Genomic DNA, 27502 nt, shown 5'->3' on the forward strand with positions numbered 1-27502 from the left:
ACTCGTATAACTCATACAAAGAATTTCAGCATTTTTCTGAGACAAAAAATAAAGCAGTTCCCTAAGTTGAAATACATTGCAATGCCTCATGCAAAATCTCCTTCCACCATAATGAACCCACCGTGACAAATGCCCTGCAGAGCTCAGTGTCCTTCTCCAGTGGTTACCATCCCCCTGCTTTTCTATTCTTGCTGTCCCTAAGATCCCTTACTTTCTGTTTCTCTGCCCTAAGTCTCACTAAAAATTCTGTTATATTTTAACACTTAAATCATAGAAGCAGAATAAAGCAGGCCAAATGCAAAAATATGAAAATTTACTTAATTCTAATCAAAGATGTGGCAGATTTTTTTTGGTGCAGACAACCATTTTTGCACAGAGTAAACATGGTTGTATTATTTGAAGAGAGCTTGAAATTAACACAGATGAGTGAAAGGTGAGGTTTCTTACTGTCTTTTTATGTCACTAACATACCTCCTGTCCACTTCAGTGGAGGTCTAATAAGCAAGTGAAATTGTGCAGTGCCTATCCCTCATTTCATTTGTGTAAGTTCAAAAAATGCTCCAATCAAGAGAGTGAATTTCCCAGTGACAAGCCTCTTTGCTCAGGGTTGCATCACCAAAGGTTCAGATACAACCTGTCTGGCATCTTTTTGTTTTGAGAGACGAACAATCCTCTACATGTTTGACCAAAAGTGAGTCCCATACAGTTTAATGGGGCTTACTCCCCAGTAAGCAAGTGTAGGATTGCAGCCTTAGTTAATTCTGTTTGTTTCATTATTTTAAAATACTGGAAAGGACAATGAATATGCATGTACATTTATATTTCTGCAAACTGACATATTCTGTTGGAATAATTTGGAAACATTTATTCAATACTCTGTTTTATCTTAATGGTCAACTTGTATTGTATACTCCCCCACATAGCAGAATTCTCTGTTGTTTCTTTCCTTCCTCCCCTACTGTTTTTTTTAAGTTTAGAACTACATTCTGTCCAGCATTACTGTCAGTGAACAGCAGTACATGCCCCCAAAAGAGATATGTTGCAGAAAATGGTCTCTTTTGTAAATCTTTTAACTACAGAGACTTGTCAAGGAGAATTGAACTGAAGAGGGAAGACAGCTGCCTCATAATAAGAAGATTAATAAAATAACTATTGCCATTTATGAGGAACTCTGGTACTAGAAATAGCCCAGTAAACTGACATAGCTGTAAAGCTTTTCAGTCCTATGAGTGCATGATACCTTTCCTGTATGCCTGACGTGACAGGTGGGTGGAAATATTCCAAGAAATGGTTAGGAGGAAATGACAGATATTTGCTCAGGTCTTCCTCTTTCCAGGCTTTGAGCAAGAATTCATGGCTAAAGTGAATTTAAAATGTGAAATTCTTATTTGTGAGGTGTTATTCATGAGATGTTTAGTGACAGGATTGGCTGGAGAAATAGGAGCTTTATTTATCCAGAATCACAAGAGATGCTCTGTAAGGGTGTATGGCCACATAAATAATACAGAATGCTCAATTCTTGTAGGTTTATTTCATTGTTTTCTTGAGCATCTCCTGTGACCTCTGCCTTCAAACGACTCTTAGGTCATTTGTGGTGTGTGTGTGCATGCGTGTGTGTGTGTGTGTGTGTGTGTGTGTGTGTGCATGCATGCATGCATGTGCACACACACATACACACACACATTGTTTATTTATAAGATTTCTTAGCTACCCTTCACCATAAATTCCTAGGGCAGGTTACTACACTAGCATATATAATTATAAAAATGATTAAAACCATTGCAGTGATAAAATGCATAAAGCCATTCAAAATGGATCAGAACAGTATGCATTCAGCAAAACAGGTGGGTCCCATAAAACAAAATACCTTAACTGTCAAACACCAGGGTAAAGAGGTGTGTCTTTAGTATACATTGAAAGCTATACCATGAAGATGTTAGACATACATACATACAAACACACACAAAAACGGTGACCTCCAAATAAGTGGGTCAGACTTCTTTCCTGCTGAGCTCTCCTGCTCAGATTGCCCACAAGCATCATCTTGCTACAGATGTCTGCTGGAGCAGAACGCCCTATTAATATATTGGCTAATTGGTGGTTACTATTAAGTAAAGCTGGCACTTTCCTCTCCTTATTGGGGTATATAAAGGAATATGAACAGCTGCTTTAGAAGAGCCTTGGTGATTTATGACAGAGTTTCTAGATATTTGGTAATAATTTTCATGTTTTATGATCAGATAAAATATTTCTCTGCATTTACACTTCTAGAAGCCATAGGATGTTGTTCTCACTAAATCGTGTCTTTCCTAAGTGCTAGTTTGAGAGACCTTGTTGTGGTTTGGTTTTCATACTCTGTGTGGTGCAAGGAATGTTTTTCTTTTTGAAAACGTTCCAGCTCTATTTGTCTAGAGCTGGAATAGTCTGTTTCCTTGTCATCTGCTCTTGTTTTAATAGTTTCATGACCATACTGCTTTTTGCTTATAGGAGCTTACTGGTAACTCACAGAGCCTGGTCTCTGGCTTATTTAAAATGTCCAAGCTTTTCCCATGAAGCAGATCCTTTTCTGCTCTGAGATCATGATCCCATTTGTGGGAATTTTATTTTATTTGAGTTTTTTGGCCCCTTGTCAGAGCTGCAGTGGGCTTTCTCAGTTTTTCAGTTTGGAGGCTTTCAAACCAAGTATCTCTGGCAAATGACCCCTGAGCAGAGGAGGACAGCTCCATTGGCCCTGAACCTTTCCTATTCTGTTCCTAAAATACAAGTAGCTTGATTTGTTGGGACTGCTTTTACTTTATTATTTATTACACTGTAGGTCACAGAGTTTATGGAAGCACAAGCCTACTTTGTCTGTAATTTTTAGTTTAAAAATAAATTATGTTGCTTTTGGTCTTTTTATTTTATGCCTTGTTTTTCTGCAAAGCGTGTTCACTCCTAACTTGGGTCAATGATCATGTAAGGCAAAGAAACATCTTTGGACTCTCAGCCCAAAGTTACAGCCATTGTGAGTCAGCCAGCCAAGGCCTATGTCCACGAGGGCAATTGTAGAAAACCAGAGGCATTCACTGCGTCTGTTCAGTGTCAGCTTTCATTGAATAAATGTCTTGTTCGAGCCCTTGTAATGAAGAGAGAAATGGGGCACTGCCACTTCATAGAGAAAGGGTGTCTGGGAGACCTCTTAGTCACAAGATAGTTTAGTTTATGTCACCTGTTTTCTCTCTCTCTATTCTTTCTTGTGCTTCAACCTTGCCTGCCACTTGTTCATGTTGTCGGTGGAATTGATACAGGCAAGCTGTATCTGTGTAGAGCTGTCATTAATGAAATTGCTGGCAATTCTTTAAGCAGCCAGGCCAGGACTTTTAATGTTTTGGGAGGTTTTTGGCCATACACTTCCTTTCTGAGAAACCAAGCAGCATTGCAGCCTTTATGGGAAGAATGTTCATTTGAGGGATGCCTGGCACAGCCATAGTTTAAGGGAAATCCTGCTTCATTCATAATGGGCGATTACATTTGGGATAAATATTGCTATTTTAAGAAGTTTGTGTTTGATCTGCCCTTGTACTTGACCGAGAGCTTTAATGATTTCATCTCCTCTCTTTGGGCATATGTAGAAGGTATTTGTGATACAGATTTACAGCATGCAAATCTGCATATTTATTAATTTGCAAAAGGATACTGTTCAAAGAATCCTTATATTCTCTTGCTACAAAAATTGTAACTACTGCTTACATTTCAAATAACACTAGTTAGAAACAATTTACATAAACCTGACTTGGAGTAATTGTCATGGGTGTTTCAAGGAATTAGAAAATCTCCTGTTGAATGACACAATATAGTTATAAACTGGTTCTTTACTTCATTCGTAAGGGTCCTTGAAAGCCTAGATCTTCCCAACTGAATTGGTTGATCATCTTTTGGGCGTTCTGGACACACACTGAGAAAGAATCAAAATTCTTGTTCCTTTGTAACCAATACCTCAGTGAATCCTCTCTATTTACATAGGTATTATTTCAAGCAAGGATGGAGGGAATGGGTCAGGCTCTATAGGAGCCTGAAAAATAGTCTGCAAGATTCCTCTCCCTGGGTGCAATAATGAGTTTTCACATATGTACGCATGTGTGTGTTTGCAGATGTAGGGGTGGCCTGTCTATATGTGGAAAGAACATAATACGAGAACGGTAAGAGATGCATTTTGCCAGCTGACAGATCTTAGATTTTGAGGGGGGGGGGAGTTGTAGAATTCTGAGTTTTACATTTTTGTTTGTGGATTCAGAACTTGGAAGAAACTTTGAAAAAACTGCACAATATGAGCCAGCTTTTAGTTTTCATGGTTTCTTTAGAGCCATCAGGGTCAACTTGGATGACTGCCATCTTTTATTGGTGAAGCAGTTTACCTGAGCTTGCCAAAATCTGTTCCTTTGACCCTTCAAAGTATGCTTTCTGTTCCAAGGCAAGTGACATACTAGCATAGTTTTCAGCAATCTAACGGTGTCTCTCTTTGTGTATATAGTAAATATATATATAGTAAATTTGATTTGAAACTGGAGAAGACCAGATTTCTTGAGGGCCACATCAGCTTTGTGCGATTAAAAAAACCACTTTTCTAGTGGAGTTGCAGCATTTTTATATAGAAATTTATGATTTAATCGTTTAATTGTACCAGATTTGTCATTTACTGCACTTGCAACTCTGCAACTTTATTTAGCTGTTGCAGTATTGTTAAAATTTACAGCTTTTGTTTACATCATAGTAAATGTTTATATTCCCCCTAGCAAAGGAAAAAACTCTACCAAAAAACAATTTAAGAAGTTAGAGTCTTATCTGTCAAACTTGACAGACTCTTTTCCTGAAGCCATTTTAATCCTAGCGGGGGATTTCAACGCCAGAATGGGCGCATCAGATAATGACCTATATTCCAAATATCACCTAGAACCTCCGTTGATAGATGATCCACCAAGTATCCCTTTAAGACAATCTAGGGACAGAGGTATGAATTATGCGGGTCTATGTCTAATGCTTATGTCTGCAAAACTAAACCTATCCCTCCTAAATGGCCGTACAAGAGGTGACCTTGAGGGAGAGTTAACCTATTTAGGGGCCAGGGGAGTATCTGTTATAGATATGATCTTTGTCTTGCTGCAACTTTTTGCTCAAATTAAATGCTGCAGAGTCTTGGCACGTCCTGAAAGCGATCATTTTCCGATAACTTCTATTGTCCATGGTACAAATAAATCCCCTTTTTTAGAACAACGAACATTCGCTGTGACGGATGTTGAGGTACGTCCAGCGCGGATTAAGTGGATCCCTAAACTTCAGGAAAAGATCGCTGAAGGTCTAAATTCCTTTGAATTACAGACCATTAAAAACCAAATTATAACAGCCACTTATAGTTCCGTAAATTACCATCACTTATATCATCTAATAAATAAAATCCAAGATTTGATAAGACAAGATCCTAGGGAGATAATGAGAAGGCCTACCCATAAGGTGAACCTTTGGTTTGATTCTGAATGTTATGAGGCAAGAACACAAGTCAAATCCTTACATCAAGCATTTAACTTGCATAGATCTCATGAACATCTAGAAAAATTTAGGGCAGCTAGGAAAATGTTTAAACAGTTAATCAAACGGAAGAAGATTATTGCCCTAAGACAAACGTGGCAAAATCTCCTCCAGGCTTCTGAACTAAAGGATTCGACTATGTTCTGGCACATAATAGCCCAACAGTGGCCTAAATCTAATTTCCAACTAGAATGTGCCATTGCACCAGCCATTTGGGAAAACTATTATACTACTCTATATCAGGGAAATTATATTATGGATGATCCCCTAGTAGACCCTTCTATAGAATTCCCTGTTTGGTCACCTGTTACCTCGGCCGAAGTCTTAGATCTTATAGCCACCCTTAAATCAAACAAGGCACCAGGGCCAGACAATATCCCTCCAGAGGTCTTTAAAGCAAATGCAAAGTGGTGGGCCCCCACCTTGGCTGCGCTATTTACCAATATTAACTCTTCCATGGTTATACCACAAGGATGGGGCGCTGCTATAATAATTCCAATATATAAGAAAGGATCTCGGTTGAACCCAGCAAACTATAGACCGATAAGTTTGCTTAATATAATAAGTAAGTTATACACCACTTACCTCTATAGGAAATTATTAGACTGGGTCAACCAAACTGATTTGTTAGCACCTGAACAAGCTGGCTTCCGAATAGGACGATCATCGTCTGACCATGTCCTGGTTCTTCAGCACCTTATCACCAAATATAGTAAAACCAACGGCCATGCTCTATATACGACCTTTGTAGATCTAAGAGCGGCCTTTGATTCTATATCCAGATCAAGACTTTGGCTCAAAAGCAAATTTTGGGAATTGATAGGCGTCTTTTAACCTTGATACAGGGCTTATATCATAACACTTCCCTGCAGATTCGATGTAATAATCAAGGCCACTTAACAAAACGAATTTCAGCTTTCAAGGGTGTCAAACAGGGGTGCATTCTTGCACCCCTATTATTCAACATCTATATAAATCCTTTAGTGGCCAAACTCACATCTATACCATCGCACCCTCCAATCTTATTATCTATCCCGAGATCCTGCCTGTTATATGCAGATGATATACTGCTCCTTTCGCAGACACCCATTGGCCTTAAAAGACTTTTGGCAGCTCTGACATCCTTCTGTTTTGAAGAAGAACTAACAGTTAATCGACAAAAAACCAAAGTTCTTGTCTTTACTAAAAAAAAGACAAAACACATTTGGAGGATCGATAAACTGCCGATTGAGCAAGTGAAAACTATCAGATACCTTGGTATTGTATTACAAGCATCAGGTTCCTATCAGATGCATATTTCCTCCCTGCTAACTACCAGACGTACAACAAAGGCCTTACTATCTTTCTTTTATACCAAAGGGGGCCAAATTATCTCTCACGCCATAAAAGTATTCATTGCTAAAATTCTCCCACAACTCTTATATGGGGCCCAAACTAGTACATATACTAACTTTACCAAACTAGAAGCCATTCAAAACTCCTTTTTAAGATCAGTATTAGGAGTTCCTACTTGTGTCCCAAATTACATATTGAGATTAGAATGTGGTCTTCAATCTATTGAGTCTTGTGTATGGAAATTGAGAATATTATTATGGCTGAAATTGATTTTTAGTCCCATAGGTCTGGCTCCGCATGTACTTTCAGATACATTTTGTTCTCCTTGGGAAAAAATGATCCACGATAAACTATTAAACCTAGGTTTTTCTCTGCCTTATATTTTCCATCTGGGTTATGATTCTGCTCGTGTGATAATCAAACAACGACTTAGAGACATCGATTTCCAGCATCACTTACTCCTTGTAATCCAAAGTTTTTCACCTTAATGTCATACCTCTCGACTCTGGAACTCCCCAACTATAGAAGGGCTTTTACCCTAATTAGATTAAACATACTCCCATCTGCTGTATTGTCTGGCAGATATAATAAACCCCCATATTCTGAGAGAATCTGCCCTGTGCTGATGGAGAAATTGAATCGAATGAACATGTTCTTCTTCGTTGTATATTTTATCATGATATAAGATATGAATTAATTGCGCCTATTTTGTCGTCTTTTCCAGCTAAAACGGATTCTTTCTACCTAGATTATTTATTAGGTGATTATAAACCGGAGGTGACACTTGCTGTTGCCAAATTTAGTGCTGCTGCTATTAAACGTAGGAAAATAAAGGTGCAATAATTTAGTTTTAATGTTTTCTTTCTGTATACTGTTTTTACTTGATTATATATTTTTCTGCTGTTAAATCAAAATGATCCCATCTATACTTGTTTATACTGTAATATTATTTTGTACTGAAGGGTCAATTTGACTGTAAATAAACTCAACTCAACTTTATGGCTATCATCTCTTCATGCATTTTAAAAATAATTGCTTTAGGAATATATGAAGGCACATATGTTTCTCAGTCAGGCCTCACAGGAGTCCCTCCAACATTTGTGGTCTATGGAGGTAATTTAGCAAAACACACACAGAGCAAGACTTTGTAAAGCAATCTCATTTTAAGGAAGTAGTTCATTAAAGTAGAAAATGCCGAATTTATTTGAAATGTTTTTTACAGTCAGGTGTGTGTGTGTGTGTGAGTGAGTGAGAGTGAGTGAGTAAGAGTGAGTGAGTGACAGAAACAAGATTTTGTCAGCGTCCGTACCCTCATAAACTATTTGAACAGATTCTCTGTGTATACAGCTTTATGTGTGAGGGAGGATCTTGCAGGGTTTGCTCGCCAACAAGTTTACTGGCAGGGTACATTTCCCAATAATGTTGTCTCAAAAGGGCTGCCGTCTTTACATATTTGTAGAGTTGTCGCTGCAGTTTATAAATTGACCCTTCCACAATCCCAAATTCTGTAACAGTTCCAATAATATGGCTATTGGAATACTTGGAAAGTTGTGATTCTATTTGTGTGTGCCCATAGCGTGGCGCTGTTGCTTAAATTTTTGTAATAGTTTGTGTATACTGTGAAATAGAACAATTGGAATTATATCAACTTTGGAGCATACCTGTGTAAGTGATTAGAGTATCTGCATGCCTGCACCTTTAGGAAGGCACCTAAAAATAGATAATGATGGAGGTGTACCTTCCTGGGGAGTGTTCCACAAGCAGGGAGCCACCACTGAAAAGGCCCATTATCATGTTGCCACTGTCTGCACCTCCCCTGCAGGGGGCATATTGAGAAGGGCCTCAGATGAAGAACACAGGGTCCAAGTTGGTTTATGTGGGGAGGGGCAGTCCTTGAAGTTTTGGGGTCCTGAGCTGCATAAGACTTTATAGGTCAAAACCAGCACTTTGAACTGAGTCCGGAAACTAATTTGGAGCCAGTGCAGTCATGCCAGAATAGGTGTTATATGTTCCGACTATCCTATGCCAGTTAACCATCTGGCTGCCAAATTCTGCACCAGCTGCAGTTTACGAACCATCTTGAAAGGCAGCCCCACATATAATGCATTGCAGTAATCCAACCTAGAATTACTAGAGTGTAGACAACTGAAGTTAGGTTGTCCCTGTCCAGATAGGGGTGCAGCTGGGCCACCAGTTGAAGCTAATGAAAGGCACTCAGCACCTCTGGGGCCATTTGAGCCTCAAATGACAGTAAAAGATCTAGAAGTGCCCCTAAGCTACATACCTGCTTCTTCAGAGGGAGTGTAACCCCATCCAGATCAGGCCATGCCCCACCCATCCTGTCTAGCTGTCTTGCCATAGTCTTGCCATAGTAGCTGTGTTGCCATAGTAACTAGATTGACCAAGGGAGAAAAGTGGACAATGCAGATTTACTGAATTGTAGATATATATCAAGTTAAAATGAAAGTATGCACAGAAAGTACATGTAATTAAAATACTCTATATTATAAAGATAGTATAAAATATGAAATGTACACTAAATCTTTGATTAACAACTTGCATGAATTAAGATTAATGTACAATCTCTAGAATGAAAGAGGTTGCTTAATCCATTTGAAGCTATTTATGTTACAGGCATTTTTTTGGGTGTGCCCACTCTGATTGATAGACACTTTGATCTGGTTTTATGAGTCTGTATGAGATAAGGATGCCTGTGATAAGTGTCTTCTGGAAGAGGACTAGAGTTGATCAGATATCTTTGTGCCCGTTCTGCTTCTATGTTTCCATGGAATACATGTGCACAACACTGGTCTCACTAGTTCCTGCAAGTTGGATACTCCCGATGTTAGCCCTGTGCACATTCAGTGAAATGTTGTTTGTTTTGCAGGGGCCCTTCCTCAACAAAGGTAGGAAAATGCTATAGTAGTGTTGCTACCTTTTGATGTCCACACTGGAAGATGAAATGTCAGCAAATATATAGCAATAGAAATTAAGTCTATTGAGGGAATGATGGAAAGAGGCCAAGTCAAGGTTGCATTAGCCTAAGATAATCTTTCCCAACCTGGTGCCCTCCATACATTTTAGACTACAACTCCTATTAGCTGTAGCTGGCTCTGCCTGGGATTGATGGGGTTTGTAGTCCCAAACATCTGGAGTTGCATCATGTTGTGGAAGGCTGGTTTATCTGTCCCTTTCTGTGTCATTCATACAGACATTCCTTTGCAGTGAGGATGTGTTGTCTTGGAAGCAGCAGAGTATGTTGGTGCTTTTGGGAATCCATTTGTACTAAGCCATCTAGAGGAGAATTTCTGTGTAGTCTGTAGTGATATGCTATTTCTGTGTTTGACTAAGAAGAGCCTGTATAATATATATTCAGTGCAGGGAGAGACATGTACGTACCAGTTATTTCTAACTCTTATAGGATAGTTCAACAGAATTCTGAGTCTATAGGTGAAATGAAAGGGAATACTGTAAAGGAACAGTTCTACTGGATGACAAAGCAAAGAACTAATTGTGTAGCATGTGTTTCAGTACTATTGGCAGTGTTCTGTTCTCTTTAAAGCAGCGTTACCCAATCTTTTTCGACCCAACGCCCCTTTGCAAAATCTTTTTGTGCCCAATGCCCCCCTCAGATTAAGTATATGCCAATGCTTCCTATTATACTTAATATACTTAACAACAAACATTCAGTTTATCTGCATTGTTTCATTAAACAAGTTCATTTAAACATCACAGAAACAACAGGTAGCGAGTGTGTCCCATTCCTGAAGAAAACCAGCGAATAACTGACTGTCTGTGTCACCCGTTTGCACACGGCACTCATCCGTTGGAAGAATGCGCCCTCCACCAATACTCCCAGCTTATCAAACACTCTCTTGTGATTGGTTCCAATATCCCTCAAGACAGCATCGGAACATTACCTAGTGCCGGGGCGTGGCTAATATCCCCATTCCTTGATATGACACTGGACGCTATTCAGAATTTCTTTACTAAAGAGCACACACTTATAGTGTTATTTCCATGAACTGAGACTATTAAATACATTCTAACTGGGGACAAAACAGTTTAAAAATTGATGATTTGTGTATTAAATAAAATTAAACTTAAATGCTTCAACTGTCGCATCAGACCGCCAAATGTCAACGCCCCCCTAATGAACCCAAACGCCCCCCTAAAGTTTGCAGTCATGCCAATGCCCCCCTGAAAGGCTGTAACGCCCCCCAGGGGGGCGCTACCGCCCACGTTGGGAATCGCTGCTTTAAAGCATTTTGAACAAAGGTTCAGAAATGTGTTAATAACTCTGGAGGAGGTACTGGTGACTGCCAAAAAGGCCTGAGTGGCTGATGTAGGAGGCTTCTAGCCCAGACAAGTGAGAAGCACCAAAACAAGACAGGAACTCCAATAGTTGAGGATATACATTATTATGTTAGCAGCTTAGTAACCTTTAGACAAGGTGCAGATTCTCCAACTCTGCAGATGTTGTTAGATTCTGACTCCCATCCGCCCCAGCCAGCATCACCAATAGTCAGGGATAATGGGAGTTGTAATCTAGCAGCATCCAGAGAGCCACTGGTTCTCTACCCCTGACTAAAGAGTTTCACATATCTCTTCTTCAGATATAAATCAGAACAAGGGCCCTGGAACTGATGGGAGCAATCCACTGAATGGTTGGGTCCTCTTAACATATATAGTGGGTAACCCAACCAACTGGCTGTAAGACTGGGAGCAAGAAGAATAAGCCTTCCTTGTTAGTTATTAGCAGGTAGAGCAGTTTCTTATAGCTCACTTCTCTTGGTGTGGGTGAGGAAAGGGGATAATACATATATGGTGAGGTGTATGGGGTATTCCCATGCACCTTTAATTGGTAGTGGTTATATAAGGTGGCAGTGACCAGTGGAGTGGACGGAACTGACTCTTGACAGATTGCTGCACATATTTTTTTTACTATGCTCTAATACACATATTATGTATATCCTTTATAAGTGGAGTGTTGGTGAATGGGTAAAAAGCATGTTTGTGGTCCAATACCTTTCTGACAAACACAACATACATGATACATTGTTGCATGTGATTTTGACAAATACATTTTGAGATAACAAAATTTCTGATTGGGAAAGTAGGTGAAATATTGACTAGCAGCAATCTCAATATTCTGTTTCTCTCATTGTGTTTAAGAACTAACTGTTGCTAGTTAGGTGTTTGCATTTCATTATTTTTTTTGTAAAAACTGCTAGCAGGTTATTTGGAAAGAAACATCATAAACTAGACTTCTATTTCAGGTTGTTCTTGAACAAGCGACATGCAGAACTGGTTTTGTGTGAATGAGGAGAGTTTTTCTAATCAATACATTTGTGCAATAATGTATAAGAAAGCTTTGGCTATGGGGTGGTAAATAAATGCAATAAATAAATAAATAAATAACTAGAAGTCAACTAATATAATTCTTCCTAATATTCACATTTGTGAATTAAAGCTTTGTTTTGTACTTCTTCTAATGATGCTTGGTTTGGTGTAATACAGTTAAAAAGCTATGTGTGTATATGCTTCAGTCTTAGTATTTCTGTGAATGGAATCCAACTTGGAATGGAGAAGGGGATCTGGCACTAGACTCAGCATTGACTACATGAAATAGCAGGGCACTGTTCCAGGAAGCAACACATCATGTGTTAACCATGCCTTTGAAATAATTTATTCACAGATTTGTGTGTGTGTGTGTGTGTGTGTGTGTGTGTGTGTGTGTGAGAGAGAGAGAGAGAGAGAGAGAGAGAGAGAGAGAGAGAGAGATTGCTTCCAGGAACAGCTACAATCAAGTTAATGTCAGTGTCAAGTGGGATTTATGTATAGAACCGCATATGCATGATAGATGTTCATTGGATTTGTGAATAACATGCAAGGTTGGGGAAACTGTCGTTATTAGTAGAAGCTACTAGCTGGAATTTTGTCCTGTGATCTTGCTTTTCATTGGAAATTACAACTTATTTTTGAGATAGGATCAAGAGATCCCAAGCAGTTTGCATGATACCACCCACTTGACATGTAACGCTCAGCCAAGCCATGGCATAGTATGAATGCGCCAATGTGCCAGTTTCCAGAGCAAATATCATAGCTGCTGTGCTTCTCTTCTGGTCCTGCTGCTGCTGCATTACCCGAGGTTAAGCCATGGTTTGGCTTGATGTTACATTTGAACCTGAGCTCATGGTTTATCTCACTACAGACAAACCACAAGCTGTAGTCAAGATTTGTTTTTCATTTACCACTCATGATTTGTCTGGAGTAGAGAAACCAGAAGCCTGTGTTTGGAATGTAACACTAAGCCAAACCATGGCTTTGTCCTGGGTTCCACAGCAACAGCAGGACCAGGGAAGGAGTGTAGAGGCTATGATCTTTACTCCAGGAACTCACATTTTGCTCATTCTCACTAAGCCATGGGTTAGCTTAGTGTTACATGCAGACTGCCCACTGCAGCACACTTTTTTGTTTTGTAATGCTATATTATATATTTCCAAATGTTTTAAGTTTCCCCCTTTTTAGAACAGGTATTTCTTATGAGCCTTGGAGTATGCTAGCACAGGTGATTCCTGTAATCAAGGTTGGCACTTCAGCTGTAAATCAGATGTGTGAATGCAGTACCTGGGGAAGCAAAGGTACAAATTGGAACATAGTTTTGCATACTAATTATGCTTCTGTCTTTGTGTGTGCTACAAGCTACAGTTCCTGCTATAAGGTGAAGGACTTCATCCAGCACTCTTAAAAATGCTGTCCTGACTGTGGAATTGGAAATGTCTGGGCAGTTGGTATGAGCACTCCAAAATGCCCATTCCAACTTGCACAAGCCTGTTTGACTCATTTGTTTCTTGAGAAATTGGTGGTAATGACAGCAATTATAGCAGCTAGAGGATAAAAGGAGAAAAACTAGTGACAAATCTTGAATGAACATAGGCTAGCTAGAGCCCATTTTACTGCTTCTCCATAGCAGTATCAGCAGTAAAGAAATATAATTTTTCTACCACCATTGCAACATGCACAGTGCCAGCTGGTGCAGGGAACACTGGATCATAGAATCGTAGATTTGGAAGGGGCCTATAAGGCCACTGACTCCCTGCTCAATGCAGGAATCCAAATTAAGGCATACCAGACAGGTGGCTCCAGCTGCTCTTGAATGTGTCCAGTGTTGGAGTCCACCACCCCCTTAAGTAATTGGTTCCATTGTCGTACCGCTCTAACAGCTAGGATGTTTTTCCTGAAGTTCAGTCGAAATGTGGCTTTCTGCAGCTTGAGTCCATTATTCCATGTTCTGTTGAACAGAGATTCCGGCCCTCCTCTGTATGGCAACCTTTCAAGTACTTGAAGAATGCTATCATATCTCCTCTCAGTCTTCCCTTCTCAAGGTTAAACATGCTGAGTTCTTTCAGTCTTTCCTCATAGAGTTTTGTTTCCAGTCCCCTCATCATTCTTATTGCCCTCCTCGGAACCTATTCCAGTTTGTCTGCATTCTTCTTAAAGTGCGGGGTCCAGAACTGGATGCAGTACTCAAGATGAGACCTAACCATTGCTGAATAGAGAGGAACTAATGCTTCACACAATTTGGAAACTATACTTGTGTTAATGCAGCCTAAAATAGCATTTGCCTTTTTTGCAGCCACACCACATTGTTGACTCATATTCACCTTGTGATCAACAACAATCCCAAGATCTTTCTCGCATGGAGTATTGCTGAGCCAAGTATCCCCCATCTTACAACTGTGCATTTGGTTTCTTCTTCCTAGGTGTAGAACTTTGCACTTATCCCTGTTAAATTTCATTCTGTTGTTTTCAGCCCAATGCTCCAGCCTATCAAGATCCCTTTGAATTTTGTTTCTGTCTTCCCAGGTATTAGCTATCCCTCCCAATTTTATATCATCTGCAAATTTGCTAAGCATTCCCTGCACCTCCTCATCCAAGTCATTAATAAAAATGTTGAAGAGCACTGGACCCAGGACCGAGCCCTGTGGTACCCCACTCGTTACCCCCCCCAGTTTGAAAAGGAACCATTGATAAGCACTCTTTGAGTACGATTCTGTAGCCAACTGTGGATCCACATGATAGTTGTTTCATCTAGCCCACATTTAGCTAGCTTGCTAATCAGAATATCATGGGTGACTATGTCAAAAGCTTTGCTGAACTCGAGATATGTTATGTCCACAACATTCCCACATTCTCCCAGGGAGGTTACCCAATCAAAAATGAGATAAGATTAGTCTGGCAGAATTTGTCCTTGCTAAATCCATGTTGGCTTCTAGTAATCACTGCATTGTTTTCAAGTTGCTTAGATTGATTGCTTTATAATCTGCTCTAGAGTTTTCCCAGGGATTGATGTCAGGCTGACTTGTCTGCAGTTCCCAGGTTCCTCCCCTTTGCCCTTTTTGAAGATAGGGACAGCACTAGCCCTCCTCCAGCCTTCCGGCACTTTGCCCATCCTCCACAATTTCATGAAGATAATACACAGTTGTTCTGAGGGTTCTTCAGTCAGTTCCTTCAACACTCTAGGACACAGTTCATCGGGCCCTGGAGATTTGAACTCGTTCAAAGTGATTAGGCATTCCTTGACCATTTGTCTATCAACCTCAAGCTGCCATCCTGCTCCTTCAACTGCACGTTTCCCAGGAGGGTCATAGACCCTCTTTTGGAAGAAGACTGAGACAAAGTAGGAATTCAGCACTTCTGCCTTTTCTTTGTCATCTATTCTCATTTTGCCATCTTCATTGAGTAGCTGTACCACCATTTCTTTTCTCTGTCTTTTACGGTAGGGCCATTTTATTGACGGAGTTCTGCTTTTAAGCAGGTTTCGCTTTTAGGAGGGGGTCTGGAACATAACCTGCCGCATGAGTGGGGTCCTACTGTACTATGGATGCACCTGAAGAAAGCTTTTTTGTTGCTTTTGGCATCTCTCGCTAACCTCAGCTCAGCTCATTCTCAGCTTTAGCCTTCGTGACACCATCCCTGCAATACCATGCTACCTGTCTGTACTCTTCCTTTGTGGTCTGGCCTTCCTTCCATTTCCTGTATGTGTCCTTTTCAGGTCATTTCTAACCTTTCTGTGAAGCTACACTGGCTTCTGCTGCTGTCTTCCCCCTGTTTTCCTTGGTGGAATTGTTTGCCATTCTACTTTTAGAATTTCCTCTCTTAGAAACTCCCACCCATCTTGGACTCCTTTTCTCATTAGGATCGCTTGCCATGGAATCTTACTTAACATTGTTCTGAGTTTATTAAAATTGGCTTTCCTGAAGTCCAGTGTACGCATATGACTACTTCCAGCTTTTGCTTCTTTTAAAATCAAGAACTCAAATATAGTATGGTCACTTTCCCCCAGAGATCCTGTAACTGCCAATTTATCCACCAAATCATCTCTGTTGGTTAGAATAAAGTCAAGGAGAGCTGATCCTCTAGCTGCTTCTTTCACTTTCTGTAGGAGAAAGTTATCAGCAACACAGTCAGGAATTTCTTGGAGAGGCCGTGTTTGGCAGAATTTGTCTCCTATCAAATATCGGGCTAATTGAAGGCTCCCATTACTATTATGTCATTCCTCCTTGAAACATTGGCAATTTGCTTCTCAAAAGTTTCATCCTCATCTTCTCCTGGATTTGATGGTCAGTAGTAGATTCCAACTACCATGTTCTTTTTATTCCTTGCCCCATTAATTTTAATCCAGATACTCTTGGTGGAGCTATCAAGCTCTTCCTCCTGTATTTCTGTGCAGGGATATATATTTTTAACATATAGAGCGACTCCGCCTCCCTTTCTATTCCTTCTATTCTTTTTGAACAAGTTATATCCTTCAATTGCTGTATTCCAGTCATGGGAGTCAACCCACAAAATTTCAGTTATACGTATCAAGTCGTATTTACTCTCCTGTATTGAGAGTTCAGGTTCGTCCTGTTTGTTTCCCATACTCTGGGCATTAGTATACAGACATGTGATTTATGATCTGGCTTCCTTCCTAAATTTTTATGAAGACTATTTCTAGAGCCATTCTCTCAGTTCCTTTTATGGTCTGATCCTTTGCGATCTGCTGTGACCTGTTTGCAAAGCACTTTGCAGATAAAATTGCTTGCATCTATATCAACTAGACTTCTACATTAACTGCAAAATCGGTCCTAAACATATCTGTAGTCTCTGCTTGTCTGATTTTCTGGATCCCTTTCAGTCTGTTTCAGGTTGGGATTTCGCAATACTGTTTTCTGAATCTATAGTCGTCCTGATTATATGGTAGGGAAAAGCAAATTGGAAACTGCACTGATGTTAAAAACCAGGCTAGTTAGGCTGATCTGTAAAATAATCACATATTTAGTTAATTGAATTTTGCTAACTCTTTCTGCATCAGTGACTTAGTTACAGGCAACTTTGTGGTATTCTGCATATCTGGACAATGGTGATCAACGATGAGAAACATGGTTTTCGCTGGTAATCTTGGTGAATGTTTTGGAGGTAATTGATATACCATATTTGTACATTACTGCATGATAGTAGCCTATGAGAAATATCCAGGTGCTCAAAAATTCTCAGGTACTCAAGAACAGGCAGTGATACATTTTGTTCCCAGCCAGCATCCAGTATGAATTACTCATATCAAAAGGTTTTTAAAACTCTCCAATTTTTGGTGAATATGTCAGTTTTGAAAAAACTTTTCTCTTCACTGGTGACCACTGCCTGCATTTCTTTAAAGGAGCTGCCAGATTAGTGTTGATGCCTCACTATGTTTGGTTTGGATTCTGGAGAATACTATTCCTGTGGTATGTAATGCAAAAACTGCATCACACTTTTATTTATTATTCTTGTGGGACCAATGGTTTGTTTTGTGATTTTTCTGGACTCTATTCAATACAGCATACAATCTGTATATAAAATTCTATACTTTCAGAATAAAGATGGCTTATTGCGAAACATGGTTCTGCTGAAAACTTTATTTCTTTGGACACACAAGATTATTATTTCCTTTGGTTTGTAATGGGTTGAGGGAGACTGCAAGGGAAAAGAAAGTGGGAAATCATTCTTACAAGACATTGGCTTGGATCCCAAAATATTTTAACTTAAGGAAATTCACAGAGGTTTCCCGTCCCCTATTTCCCATTGCAGCCAACTGCACACGCACACACACACGCATGCACACACACACACACAAACTGAATCTCTCTGTAGGCTTGAGGGGCCCTTCTCAATAATGGGGCAAGAGACTGCTGTGGGAAGGGAGAATCACCTAAAATTTGGTGATATCCTCCTCCCTCAGCAGGTCACCACCACTCATCCCACATTGTTCAGGGAGTCACAAGTGGCTGGGGGTCAGGGGGAGAAGGGATAAGAAACTTTTCTTCCTTCAGATTTCCATTCAGTCACATAGCTTACAGAGTCACCTTAGTCCAGTCATTCTCTTTCTGGTTAACCTACCTCACAGGGTGGTTGTGAGGATAAAATGGGGGACAACCATTTGTGATTTCTTAACTTTGTTGGAGGAAAAATGGGATACAAATGTAACAATTTTTTTTCTAGAAGAAAATATCAAACTTAATAATACACAAACAGTTAAAGTGTTATTAAGTGGTAAATTTCATTTCTGTTTAGGAAAACCTAGGAATAGGAAGCATTATGATAATTCACATCTGTAGATGTTCTGAAAAAGACATGCCAGGTTTGGAACATGTTAAGCCGAACAGAATTATTGCTTTAATACAGTATTCCACTTGCAGTGTGGTTGCAGATGAAGGGGCAGAAATATACTGCGTTGTTTAATAATGATAAAACCCACTGGATTACCATTTTTTCTCTAAAGTTTATTCACCATATTTATTACGTTTTATTTATTGCTGATATTCAGCAATTTAAGTGGTTGTTATGATGCACCATCCATAAACACAATGCTTTTCTAAAGAATGAGATGACTGGTCCCTGCCCCAATGGCTTTACAATCTCTAAACAAACACAAGGGAGACAGCAGAAGATAAGAAGAGAAATGGAAGTTGGGGTAAACAAAATATGATAATTTCCGTTACATGTATGTAGGCTTATTTATTGTTGGATATTAGAATTTGTGTCAAAGGCATCATGGAAAAAGTGAGAAGGGATTTGAAGGAAGAGAAGGCAACTTGGGAGGCAGCTCCAGGCATTAATAGGTCTTCTGAGGGACCAGGAGGCTTTTGGACAGCTGGGGATGGTAGAGCTGGAGGAGTGAAAGTTGCTGGCATGTGGTCAGGGAGACGAAGGAAGTGAATAATATTTTTGTCAACTGTGAATCCCCCCCCCATACATACACCATTGAGGAGCTGAATCTTCCTTCAATCCTTTATTTCATTTAGAACATTTATAAACTGCTTGATCAAAGACTTCTCCAGTATTGTTTTCTGTTCCTTCTGTTTTCAGGCTTCACCATGTTGTTTACGCTTAGTAGCCCTATTTTGGAGACAGGAAATTATGAATAAACTGGCATTTTATCAACTGAATTCCGTATTTGTCAGCTGGCCTCTTTCAGTCTTTGCCTCCATGATAATTAAGAAACAAAAACCACTGCAGTACTTTCAAAGTCTAGCTGAAATGTTAGTACCTTCTCAAAGCCAGTGGGGAGCTTGCTCCCTACTGCCTTTCTCCTGTGGGCCGAGTGTTCTGGTAGGACAACTTACCCCTTTCCTGGAAGGAATATAATTCTAGGCCAAAAGTATTTTTATGCTTCACTCCAGCGTGATTGATCAGCTGCACATGTAGCAGAAAAATGCCATGGTTAGAATTTCGCTGCTGAATGTGTAGCCAGTACACTGATTTTATTGAGGAAGAGGAAATAGGAGCCTCTTATAAACAAGTAATGGATTTATATGACAAGGGGAAAATGAACTTGTACTCTTGTGTTACAGATTCAGTGGTTCTTTCCTCTGACTCCGTTGGACGTTCAGTAGGCTCAGGTACAACATTCCTTTCCCCTCCCTTCCCCTCCCCTCTCCCGTAAAACAACCTGCCATTTTATTTATATTTGACAGCCATGTTGGGAGGCAGAGAAGAGGCTGTCAGGCCTAGTTCAGGATTACCCCTCAAGGTAGCCTTTGAAAGAAATCTACTAGATCCCAACTGGTGGGCCACCAGATGTTGTTGGACCACAATTCCCATCTTTCCTGACCATTGGCAATGCTGGCTGAGGCTGATGGGAGTTGTGGTCCAACAACATCTGGTGGCCCACTAGTTTGAAAAGGCTGTACTAGATGAACACATGTCTTAACAAGGAATTACTAAAAATTATTTAGTGTAACATGGTAACTCAAAACCACTTAGGGTGGGAACTTATTTGTTTGTATTGCATTTTTATTGTTTCAGTTGTGAATTTGATTAAACATATGTTCTAGATCAGCCTTTCCCAACTAGTGGGCCACCAGATGTTGTTGGACCACAACTCCCATCAGCCTCAGCCAGCATTGCCAATGGTCAGGAAAGATGAGAATTGTGGTCCAAAAACATCTGGTGGCCCACTAGTTGGGAAAGGCTGTTCTAGATGGTGGACACAATAGAAGCAGGCTGATGTGTTCCACATTATGAGACTTTATTGCAGAGACAGGGAACCTGTTGCCTCCAGGTATTTCTGGAATTCAACTCCCATCAGCCCCAGCCAGCATGGCCAATGGTCAGGGGTGATGACAATTGTTGTTCAACAAAATCTAGCGTGCTGCAGGTTCCCCATTTTAGCTTTTGTGTTCCTTGCTACCTGCCCTCTTTTCTCAAACACTGGTAGACTGTTGATTGCTAAAATGGTATTCCTCAGGCCCCATATGCTGTCCCACTTTGCGTACCATTTAGTGGAAAGGCAGGATACAGATTTAATTAATGATGATGATTACAAGATTCCTCTAGGCAGAGGGTTTAGCCACAACTAACATATACATACACATGCACACCTCACCCCCCCACACACACACACCATAGAGTGCATTATACACTAATTGGAGAAAAATGTTCTTTCAAAAGAGGGCATTCAGTTAAACAGGTCACTTATCCATGCATGGGAAGAAATGCATGCGAGAAATTGGTTCAGGAGGGATTATGGAACTGTGTAAATTTTTAAATGTTTTTGTGGAGATATATGAAATTAGAACGCCATCGAGAAACTTCTTTTTGCTTCTGGATTATGACTGAATCCTATAATTTGACTAATTTGAGCCACTTGGGCCACGTTTAGACACACATGATCCAGCAGTGCATAGACCGTATCTGCAGTGTGCTGTCACTAGGATGGATCAGTGTTCTGGCTCATAACCACACAACACAAGTGCTGATGTTCTGTTAAGGGAACATGTAAATACTCTGCAGTGTGGGTTCCTGGAAGAGGAGGGATGGGAAATTTCTCATTGTCCAGATTTTGTTACAGCCATAAAGAGGTGTAATGCCCCTAATAAAAGATGCTCTGTTCACCTTCCCTTTAAAAAACTAGTCCAGTTCCTCCCACGCTCATTATAAGCTTAATTTCAGGATTTCTGATTGTACTTTGGGAAGAATGTTTGCTGCCTTCCAACATGGTCACAGGCTCCTGCCTGCACAATAATCAAGCACAGCTTGCTGCCTAGCACTAACAGCAAAGCCCTTGTGCAAAGGATGCTGAGTTACTAACCTCAGACTTGGTTTTGTAAAAAGCACAGGCTGCTTCTTGTTCTTCTTACTTCATTCTTGAGATTGTGTTCCTAAAAGCTGGTCTTGCTCACAGATTGCCCAGCTTTGCTTGAAGAAGGAAAATATCCTTAAGTTTTAAAGAGAAAACGGAGGGGTCCAACTTAGTACTGTTCAAATGCTCTTGCAATAGTGTCTGTATGACTGGTGAACATTATGTGGTGCTAACAGACAATGAAAAATAAAAGAATTAGTTCCTCTGCCTGCCTCAACAAAATTCCATTATTCTGTCTTGATATTAAAGTAGCCAGCTATGGAGAAGAAGCTTGGAAATGGTCCCAGTTCATTAATCTGCTGCATGTTAAACTTATTTAGTATTAAGAGCTTTGGCTTTATTGTGCTTCAGGCTCTAGCTACGATTTAAAAAGAAGCTGTGTGATAAGTTTGGGTTGTGTGGTCTCTTGCTGGACTGAGGGATAGCTTTCCTTGTTGAAACAGGAAGGAGGGAGAGAAAATCCACATCTCTTGTGCCTCTGTCATCTCTCCCATCACATCTTGCTGCAGCCCTGGGAACAGGCAAAGCTAAGAGAGAACCTGTTGCTATTCCACGCCCAACTATTCCTAGTAGGTACTGCTTCAGGTTGGGGAGAAAACAAAACAAAAATTAAATGATACATAAACTGAAGAAATTATAGTTCTGGACATGTTTCAAGGGTTGGAAACCTGTAATGGGTGATTTGGGAGTGGACATATGCTATCTCTGCTCCGTGGGACTGGGCTTGGATGACTTTGATATTAACTTCCAGCTCTGCAGTTTTCCAATTATATGAATATATAATAACTCTGAATTTGGTTGTATTTCATGTTTACACCTGATTTTTATCCTATCCTTTTGTTTTTGTTTTTACCTTCCAATTGATTCTTAGATTCTAAACAACTGAACTCAGAATCCTCTGTAATTTTATGAATTCCCTTCAACATTCATAGCACTAGAAGTTTTAAATAGAAAATCACTACTGCATTATATAATGTCTTCTGTCTTTTAAAAAGTAAACTAAAATAGGTGATCTGATTGTGCATTTTCATCCCAAGAAGATACATTGCTACTTGAAGGACTACCTGTTTCCACATGAACTGGCCCACGTGTTGGAGGCCGTAGCCCTACCATCAGAGATTATGCAGACAGCAATCAGGGGAAGGTCCTTTACAGTGGTGCTGCCCTGATTCTGGAATCTCTTGCCTTGACTGCTCACCCGGAGCCTATCCTAATATGTTTTGAGTACCACAACCTTTTAATTTGTCCAGGTATTTAATTAGTTTTTAAGTGCTATTTAAATTCTAGTGCTGTTTTGCTTAACTCAGTTTTATTTTACTGTTTTTACTGGCTTATTCTTCTTATGTAGATTTTTATCAGCTGTTTTGAAAGCTTTGATGTAAAAGCAGTTTAGGAATAACTTGAATCAATTAATATTTATTCTGTTTACCCAAGTGCAGGATGCTGCATGCTTGCCCCAATCTGAACAGTGCAATGTGATGTGTGAGGGCCTTGAGAGAGTTCCATACTCTTATCAGCCTTCTCACAACCTGGTGACCTCCACATGTTTTGAACAACTCCCATCATCCCTGAACATCACCTGTTCTGACGTGGACTGTTGGAAGATGTAGTCCAAACCTTCTGGAGGGTACCAGATTGTGGAAGGCTGTCCTATATAATGCCTAAATGTTGACCTTTGGTATATATTGTCTGCAGGAAGGGTTTTGTGGCTATATATCTTCCTATATCTATATTTTTCTTAGGCTGCCATCATGCAGTAGGACAACAGCCATCCGTGGTGGCAGGTGGGCTAGGTGCGGCAGGGGGCGAGCGGGGAGAGGGGCGAGCAAGGAGGTGGGGATGATGCTGCAGGGCCATGGCTGGTAGCAGGCATGACAGGTGAGTGACTGGGGCCCCAGCAGCTGGGCAAGCCATGGAGAAACAGTCAGGACAGGCGGGGGTACCTGTTCCTGTGCAGCTCACCTCAGTCAGTTGCCTCCTCACGGGAGAAAGTCTAAAGGGGGGGAGGAGGCTTGGTGACCTGTGGCCAGGTACAGGGGAAGCTTGGCTTGATCTAAGGGGAAGGGGAGTTTGGCAAAGCCTGTGAGGGGGGTTGGTATTCCTGGGGTTAGGTGCTGGGATTGGTGCGCATAGCACTCAGGCGCAGAAGCCATGTGTGTGTGTGTGTGTGTGTGTGTGTGTGTGTGTGTGTGTGTGTGTGTGTTCTCATGTGGAGTCTTAGGCTGCGAGCACATGAGTTGCCTACAGTAAAGCGTTTTAGTTGGCCACACATGGAGGAGGAACGGGTTGATCTGCCAATCACTTGTGAAGTCCCTTGGAAGTGATTTTTTTTAAAAAATAACTCAAGCAGATCCCACCAGGTTTTACAGTAAAAAAGGCGGGGTTTGACTAGCGTCATGTGCCCCCGTTTTCAGAAGAGAGGTGGAGAGGCATTGGAACCGGCAGAACAGTAGCGTCTCTACCCTTATTGTCTATGCACTTTATAATGCATTAGAAGTAGGCCCTCCAACACCTGAAGCCTCAGTTGTGGTAGTGAGGAATTTGGAACACTTCTGTCCTTCTAGCCTTGCTTCTCACTTTGAAGTTTCAGGTTGGAGCTTTGCTCACTGTTCTGGTTTAATGCCTCAATTCATTTTTCCAATGTCCTCCTCCAACCTACAGGATATTGTGGTGCCACATGTCCCTGAAGTTGTGAACCTGTCTGACAGCATAAGCCTGTGTATTACATTTGCACCTTCCCTAACCAGGCTATTTTGTATGACCATTGGCTGTACTTTTTCTTACCTTCTGCTGACTTTTGCATTTCTACTCCAGTATAGGCCTGGGCCCTCTTCACAGGAGTCTGCGTACAGCCTCTGGGGACAGGAAGGGATGCCTTTTGTTTTGAACTTTAAAAGCATCAGCACATCTTCAGATTCTACCCTCTGTATGTGCTGAGCTATTTTCTTGTGAGATTATTTCCACTGTGCAGAAGGGAATTCAATTTAGATTTTATCCAGATATTTAAAGATCCAACCACTACCCTTTTTGCTAGTCATAATGAAGTGAGGGTAGTAATCTGCCCACATATAATGGATTAGGGTAAAGTAGCCTAGTTGCAGAGGGATAGCCTGTTTGCTCTCTTATTTTTTTCTAATAAAAACAAACCGATCATTGTAGATGTGCATTTCAGCAGTGGAGATGGGGAGGACACATAATTTAAAAACAATTCATAAAATGGCAGGCATTGCTGTTGGAACAAGTGTTGTTATGGAAGGCTTAGAGCAGGGGCTGGCAGACTTCAGGCTTGATGGATCTTTGTTTTTTATTAGAGCCTTGGGAACCACCAACCACAGCCAGATACAAAATGGTGGCACAACCAGTCTTCTGCAAACTTAATAATTAAAGACCTCTGAACACATGCTCAGCCCAGCAATTTGTTTTCAGGACCAAAACTGGTCCTATAACATATAAATCCACTCCTGGTTTCCCCTCAAGCCTTCTTTCTTTCCGCAATTTAATTTAGAAGGGGGTGGGAAGCCTTTTATTGTTGTTGCTGTTAAACCTATAAGTTAAAAATTCTTGCTGATCTACTGGAGATCCTCCCTATATCTGTCAGTGTATTCTGATCAATCTTCAGCCCACCCCTGGCCTACAGAATACATCAGCCAGGAACCTAGTCAAGAACTTTTTGACTCTCTCAGAGCAAAAACAACAGACACAGAAAAATCCTTCTACTAGTGCCATCTGGTGACTAAACTGTAGAGTGATACTATCCACAGAAGTAGGTAGCATTTTAATGTTCACTTACTCTTTTTTTTTTAAGGACTGTATCTTAAGTGAAATAACAAGAGGACACAGCCTGGGAAGATGGGAGGGGGAGTAGTAGTAGTACTTGAACTTTTTTTAAAAAAAGTCACATAGTAAACAAATAGTTGGGAAGTGTGTGTATGTGTTTTATGATTGCCATAACATTCCAAATTGCAAGATCTCAATAACTTTTCCTAGTGACATTGTATTTTGAATAGACTACTAGAAAATTCAGTGTTCCTGAAACAGACACACTTTGTTGATGGAAGATTTCTGGATGACATACAAAAAAAGAACAACAGTTGCAGAGTTTTTTTTCAGTTTTAGTAAACTAATCATTGAGAAAGGCCAGCTCTGAGTTCTAAGAGAGGATTAATCTTCACAGAAGAATAAACTTCGGTGAAGAGGAGAGCAATTTTAAAGAGCTTTCTTTTGGAGTGAAATTCTTGAACAAAATTAATAGGGATATAGATTTGATTTTACAAGCATCTAAAGCGGTATTGTCCAACAGTTGATAGTAAAATAAAACTGCAAAAGAGCACTTAGTGTCTATTTAAAGAGAATCATGTCCCATTCTGCAATACCCTTTCATTGTGTGTGTGGTAGTAGAATTATATTTGTCATCTGTGTACCGACTCCTTTCAACAACAGTATTGAGAATTTGACAGTTGGCTGGTTTAGTGTTCTCTGCCACATCATGAAAGTTTCCATGCTTTGATGAAACTGAATATGTCATGGCTAATCAGCTGCTTTCTACCCATAGTCTTGTGTGGTTAGAAACTTAAATTGCATAATACAAAGGCCACCAAAAGAAAAAAATCTTGAATTCATGGACTGGATTCCTGAATCACAAAGCTCTCCTTACCAATATTAGTGCCCTGGAGGGATGCTGTTATAGAACCATGAATGATCTATCTGTTGTTTGTTACCAGATCAGCCAAGAAACAAGCTTGTGTAAATGAACCAAATGAACTAATACATTAGCCTGCGTTCATCTCTCTCTCTGGGATTAGGGAAATAGATTGCTGCAATTAGAGGACTTTTACAGTTCTTGAATTGCTTGTTCTCTCTCTCTCAGACCTGCCCCTGATGTGACCTCTTTCTGTATTACAAGTTGATTGCTTCTGGAGGAGGGCCTGCTCCTGGGAAGGACTGATACTAGTGAACAGCATCTAGTATGTCCAAGAGAAAACCTCCCAGAGAGTTTAGCTGCCATGTCTTGTCTTTCCTTAGGACATTTCCCAGTCCTTGCAATTCCTCTAATATTAGACTTTGGTGAAAGGGTTCTATGATTGAATTGTGGCTATCATTTGGAGTTGCTTACTCTGGAGTTAAGGGGAGAACTGCATTAGAGTTGTCAGGTTCAGGGCCTGAGACTGATCCTGTATCTTTAGGAGAAGAGAAAGTCAGCCAAGTGCAGGTGTTCTTGCAACACTGTAACACTGAAAAAATATTTTCTGCAAATACTATTACACAATGAATGTGGGTGAATATTTAAAAAATCCCCCTCCAAAAGGCAAATGTGAAAACTTTGCAGAAGGGGCTTAGGCTCGTCTCCTGTGTGCAGGAGCTAAAGACGAGGGACTCATTAAGAATTCACTGTACAATTAACTTACAGTACAATGTATATATGTCCACTCAGAAGCAAGTTTCTTTGTTTTTAATGGGGCTATATGTAGGTATAGGATGGCAGCCTAGGCTTTGATTTAGGGTTGACATTAGGAAAAACAGGATTTGTGTACCTTTAACAGCTGTATGGCAGGCAGAAATTCAACAGGACAATCCTTTTCAATTAGGGAAATACAGTCATGGGAATACCTTCACCATGACTACTCTCTAATTTTGTGTTATGCCAGGCCTCTATGGCAGCCATGTTGTGACTGGTGCCCTTAGCACTCTCTCAAAATTTGAGATTTGGTCCAAAAATGTTAGTGACCCCTCCATTACTGAATCCAGCCATCAGTCCAGTACCTGCATTGTGGTCTCCTCTGATTAAGATGACAGCAAGAAATACAGCTAGATGTCAAACAAATACTGCTGCCCCCAAATACCTGTTGACTGTTCCCTGTGGCTTCATATAGGGACAGAATCAAATCATAAGGGACCTGTAGCATAATTGCCAAGAAGCTGAAGGCACCCCTTCCTACTCTT

The 27502-nt window shown here is 40.4% G+C and overlaps 1 protein-coding gene across 11 annotated transcripts in view; it reads left to right on the forward strand.

Moving 5' to 3' along the window:
• Positions 1-27502, forward strand: part of ST3GAL3 (ST3 beta-galactoside alpha-2,3-sialyltransferase 3) — a 362121-nt gene that overhangs the window by 80547 nt on the left and 254072 nt on the right. For 3 of the 11 annotated variants that reach the window (XR_009763520.1, XM_061632682.1, XM_061632683.1), the window contains exons 3-4: positions 19773-19820; positions 22006-22131. The exons of 2 other annotated variants lie outside the window; for them this stretch is intronic. Coding sequence is in view for 7 of the 9 variants with exons in the window: in XM_061632682.1 (XP_061488666.1) it covers positions 19773-19820; positions 22006-22131 (174 nt within the window). In the remaining 2 variants the exon portion in view is untranslated. Of the gene's footprint in view, positions 1-17297; positions 17362-17599; positions 17667-18537; positions 18560-19772; positions 19821-22005; positions 22132-22649; positions 22813-27502 lie in introns of those variants that run through there. 6 more of the 11 variants (XM_061632686.1, XM_061632684.1, XM_061632685.1 and 3 more) reach the window with 6 other exon arrangements.

The sequence above is a fragment of the Rhineura floridana genome, chromosome 6 (genome assembly GCF_030035675.1).
Source record: "Rhineura floridana isolate rRhiFlo1 chromosome 6, rRhiFlo1.hap2, whole genome shotgun sequence".
In the NCBI taxonomy this organism is placed as follows: Eukaryota; Metazoa; Chordata; class Lepidosauria; order Squamata; family Rhineuridae; genus Rhineura; species Rhineura floridana.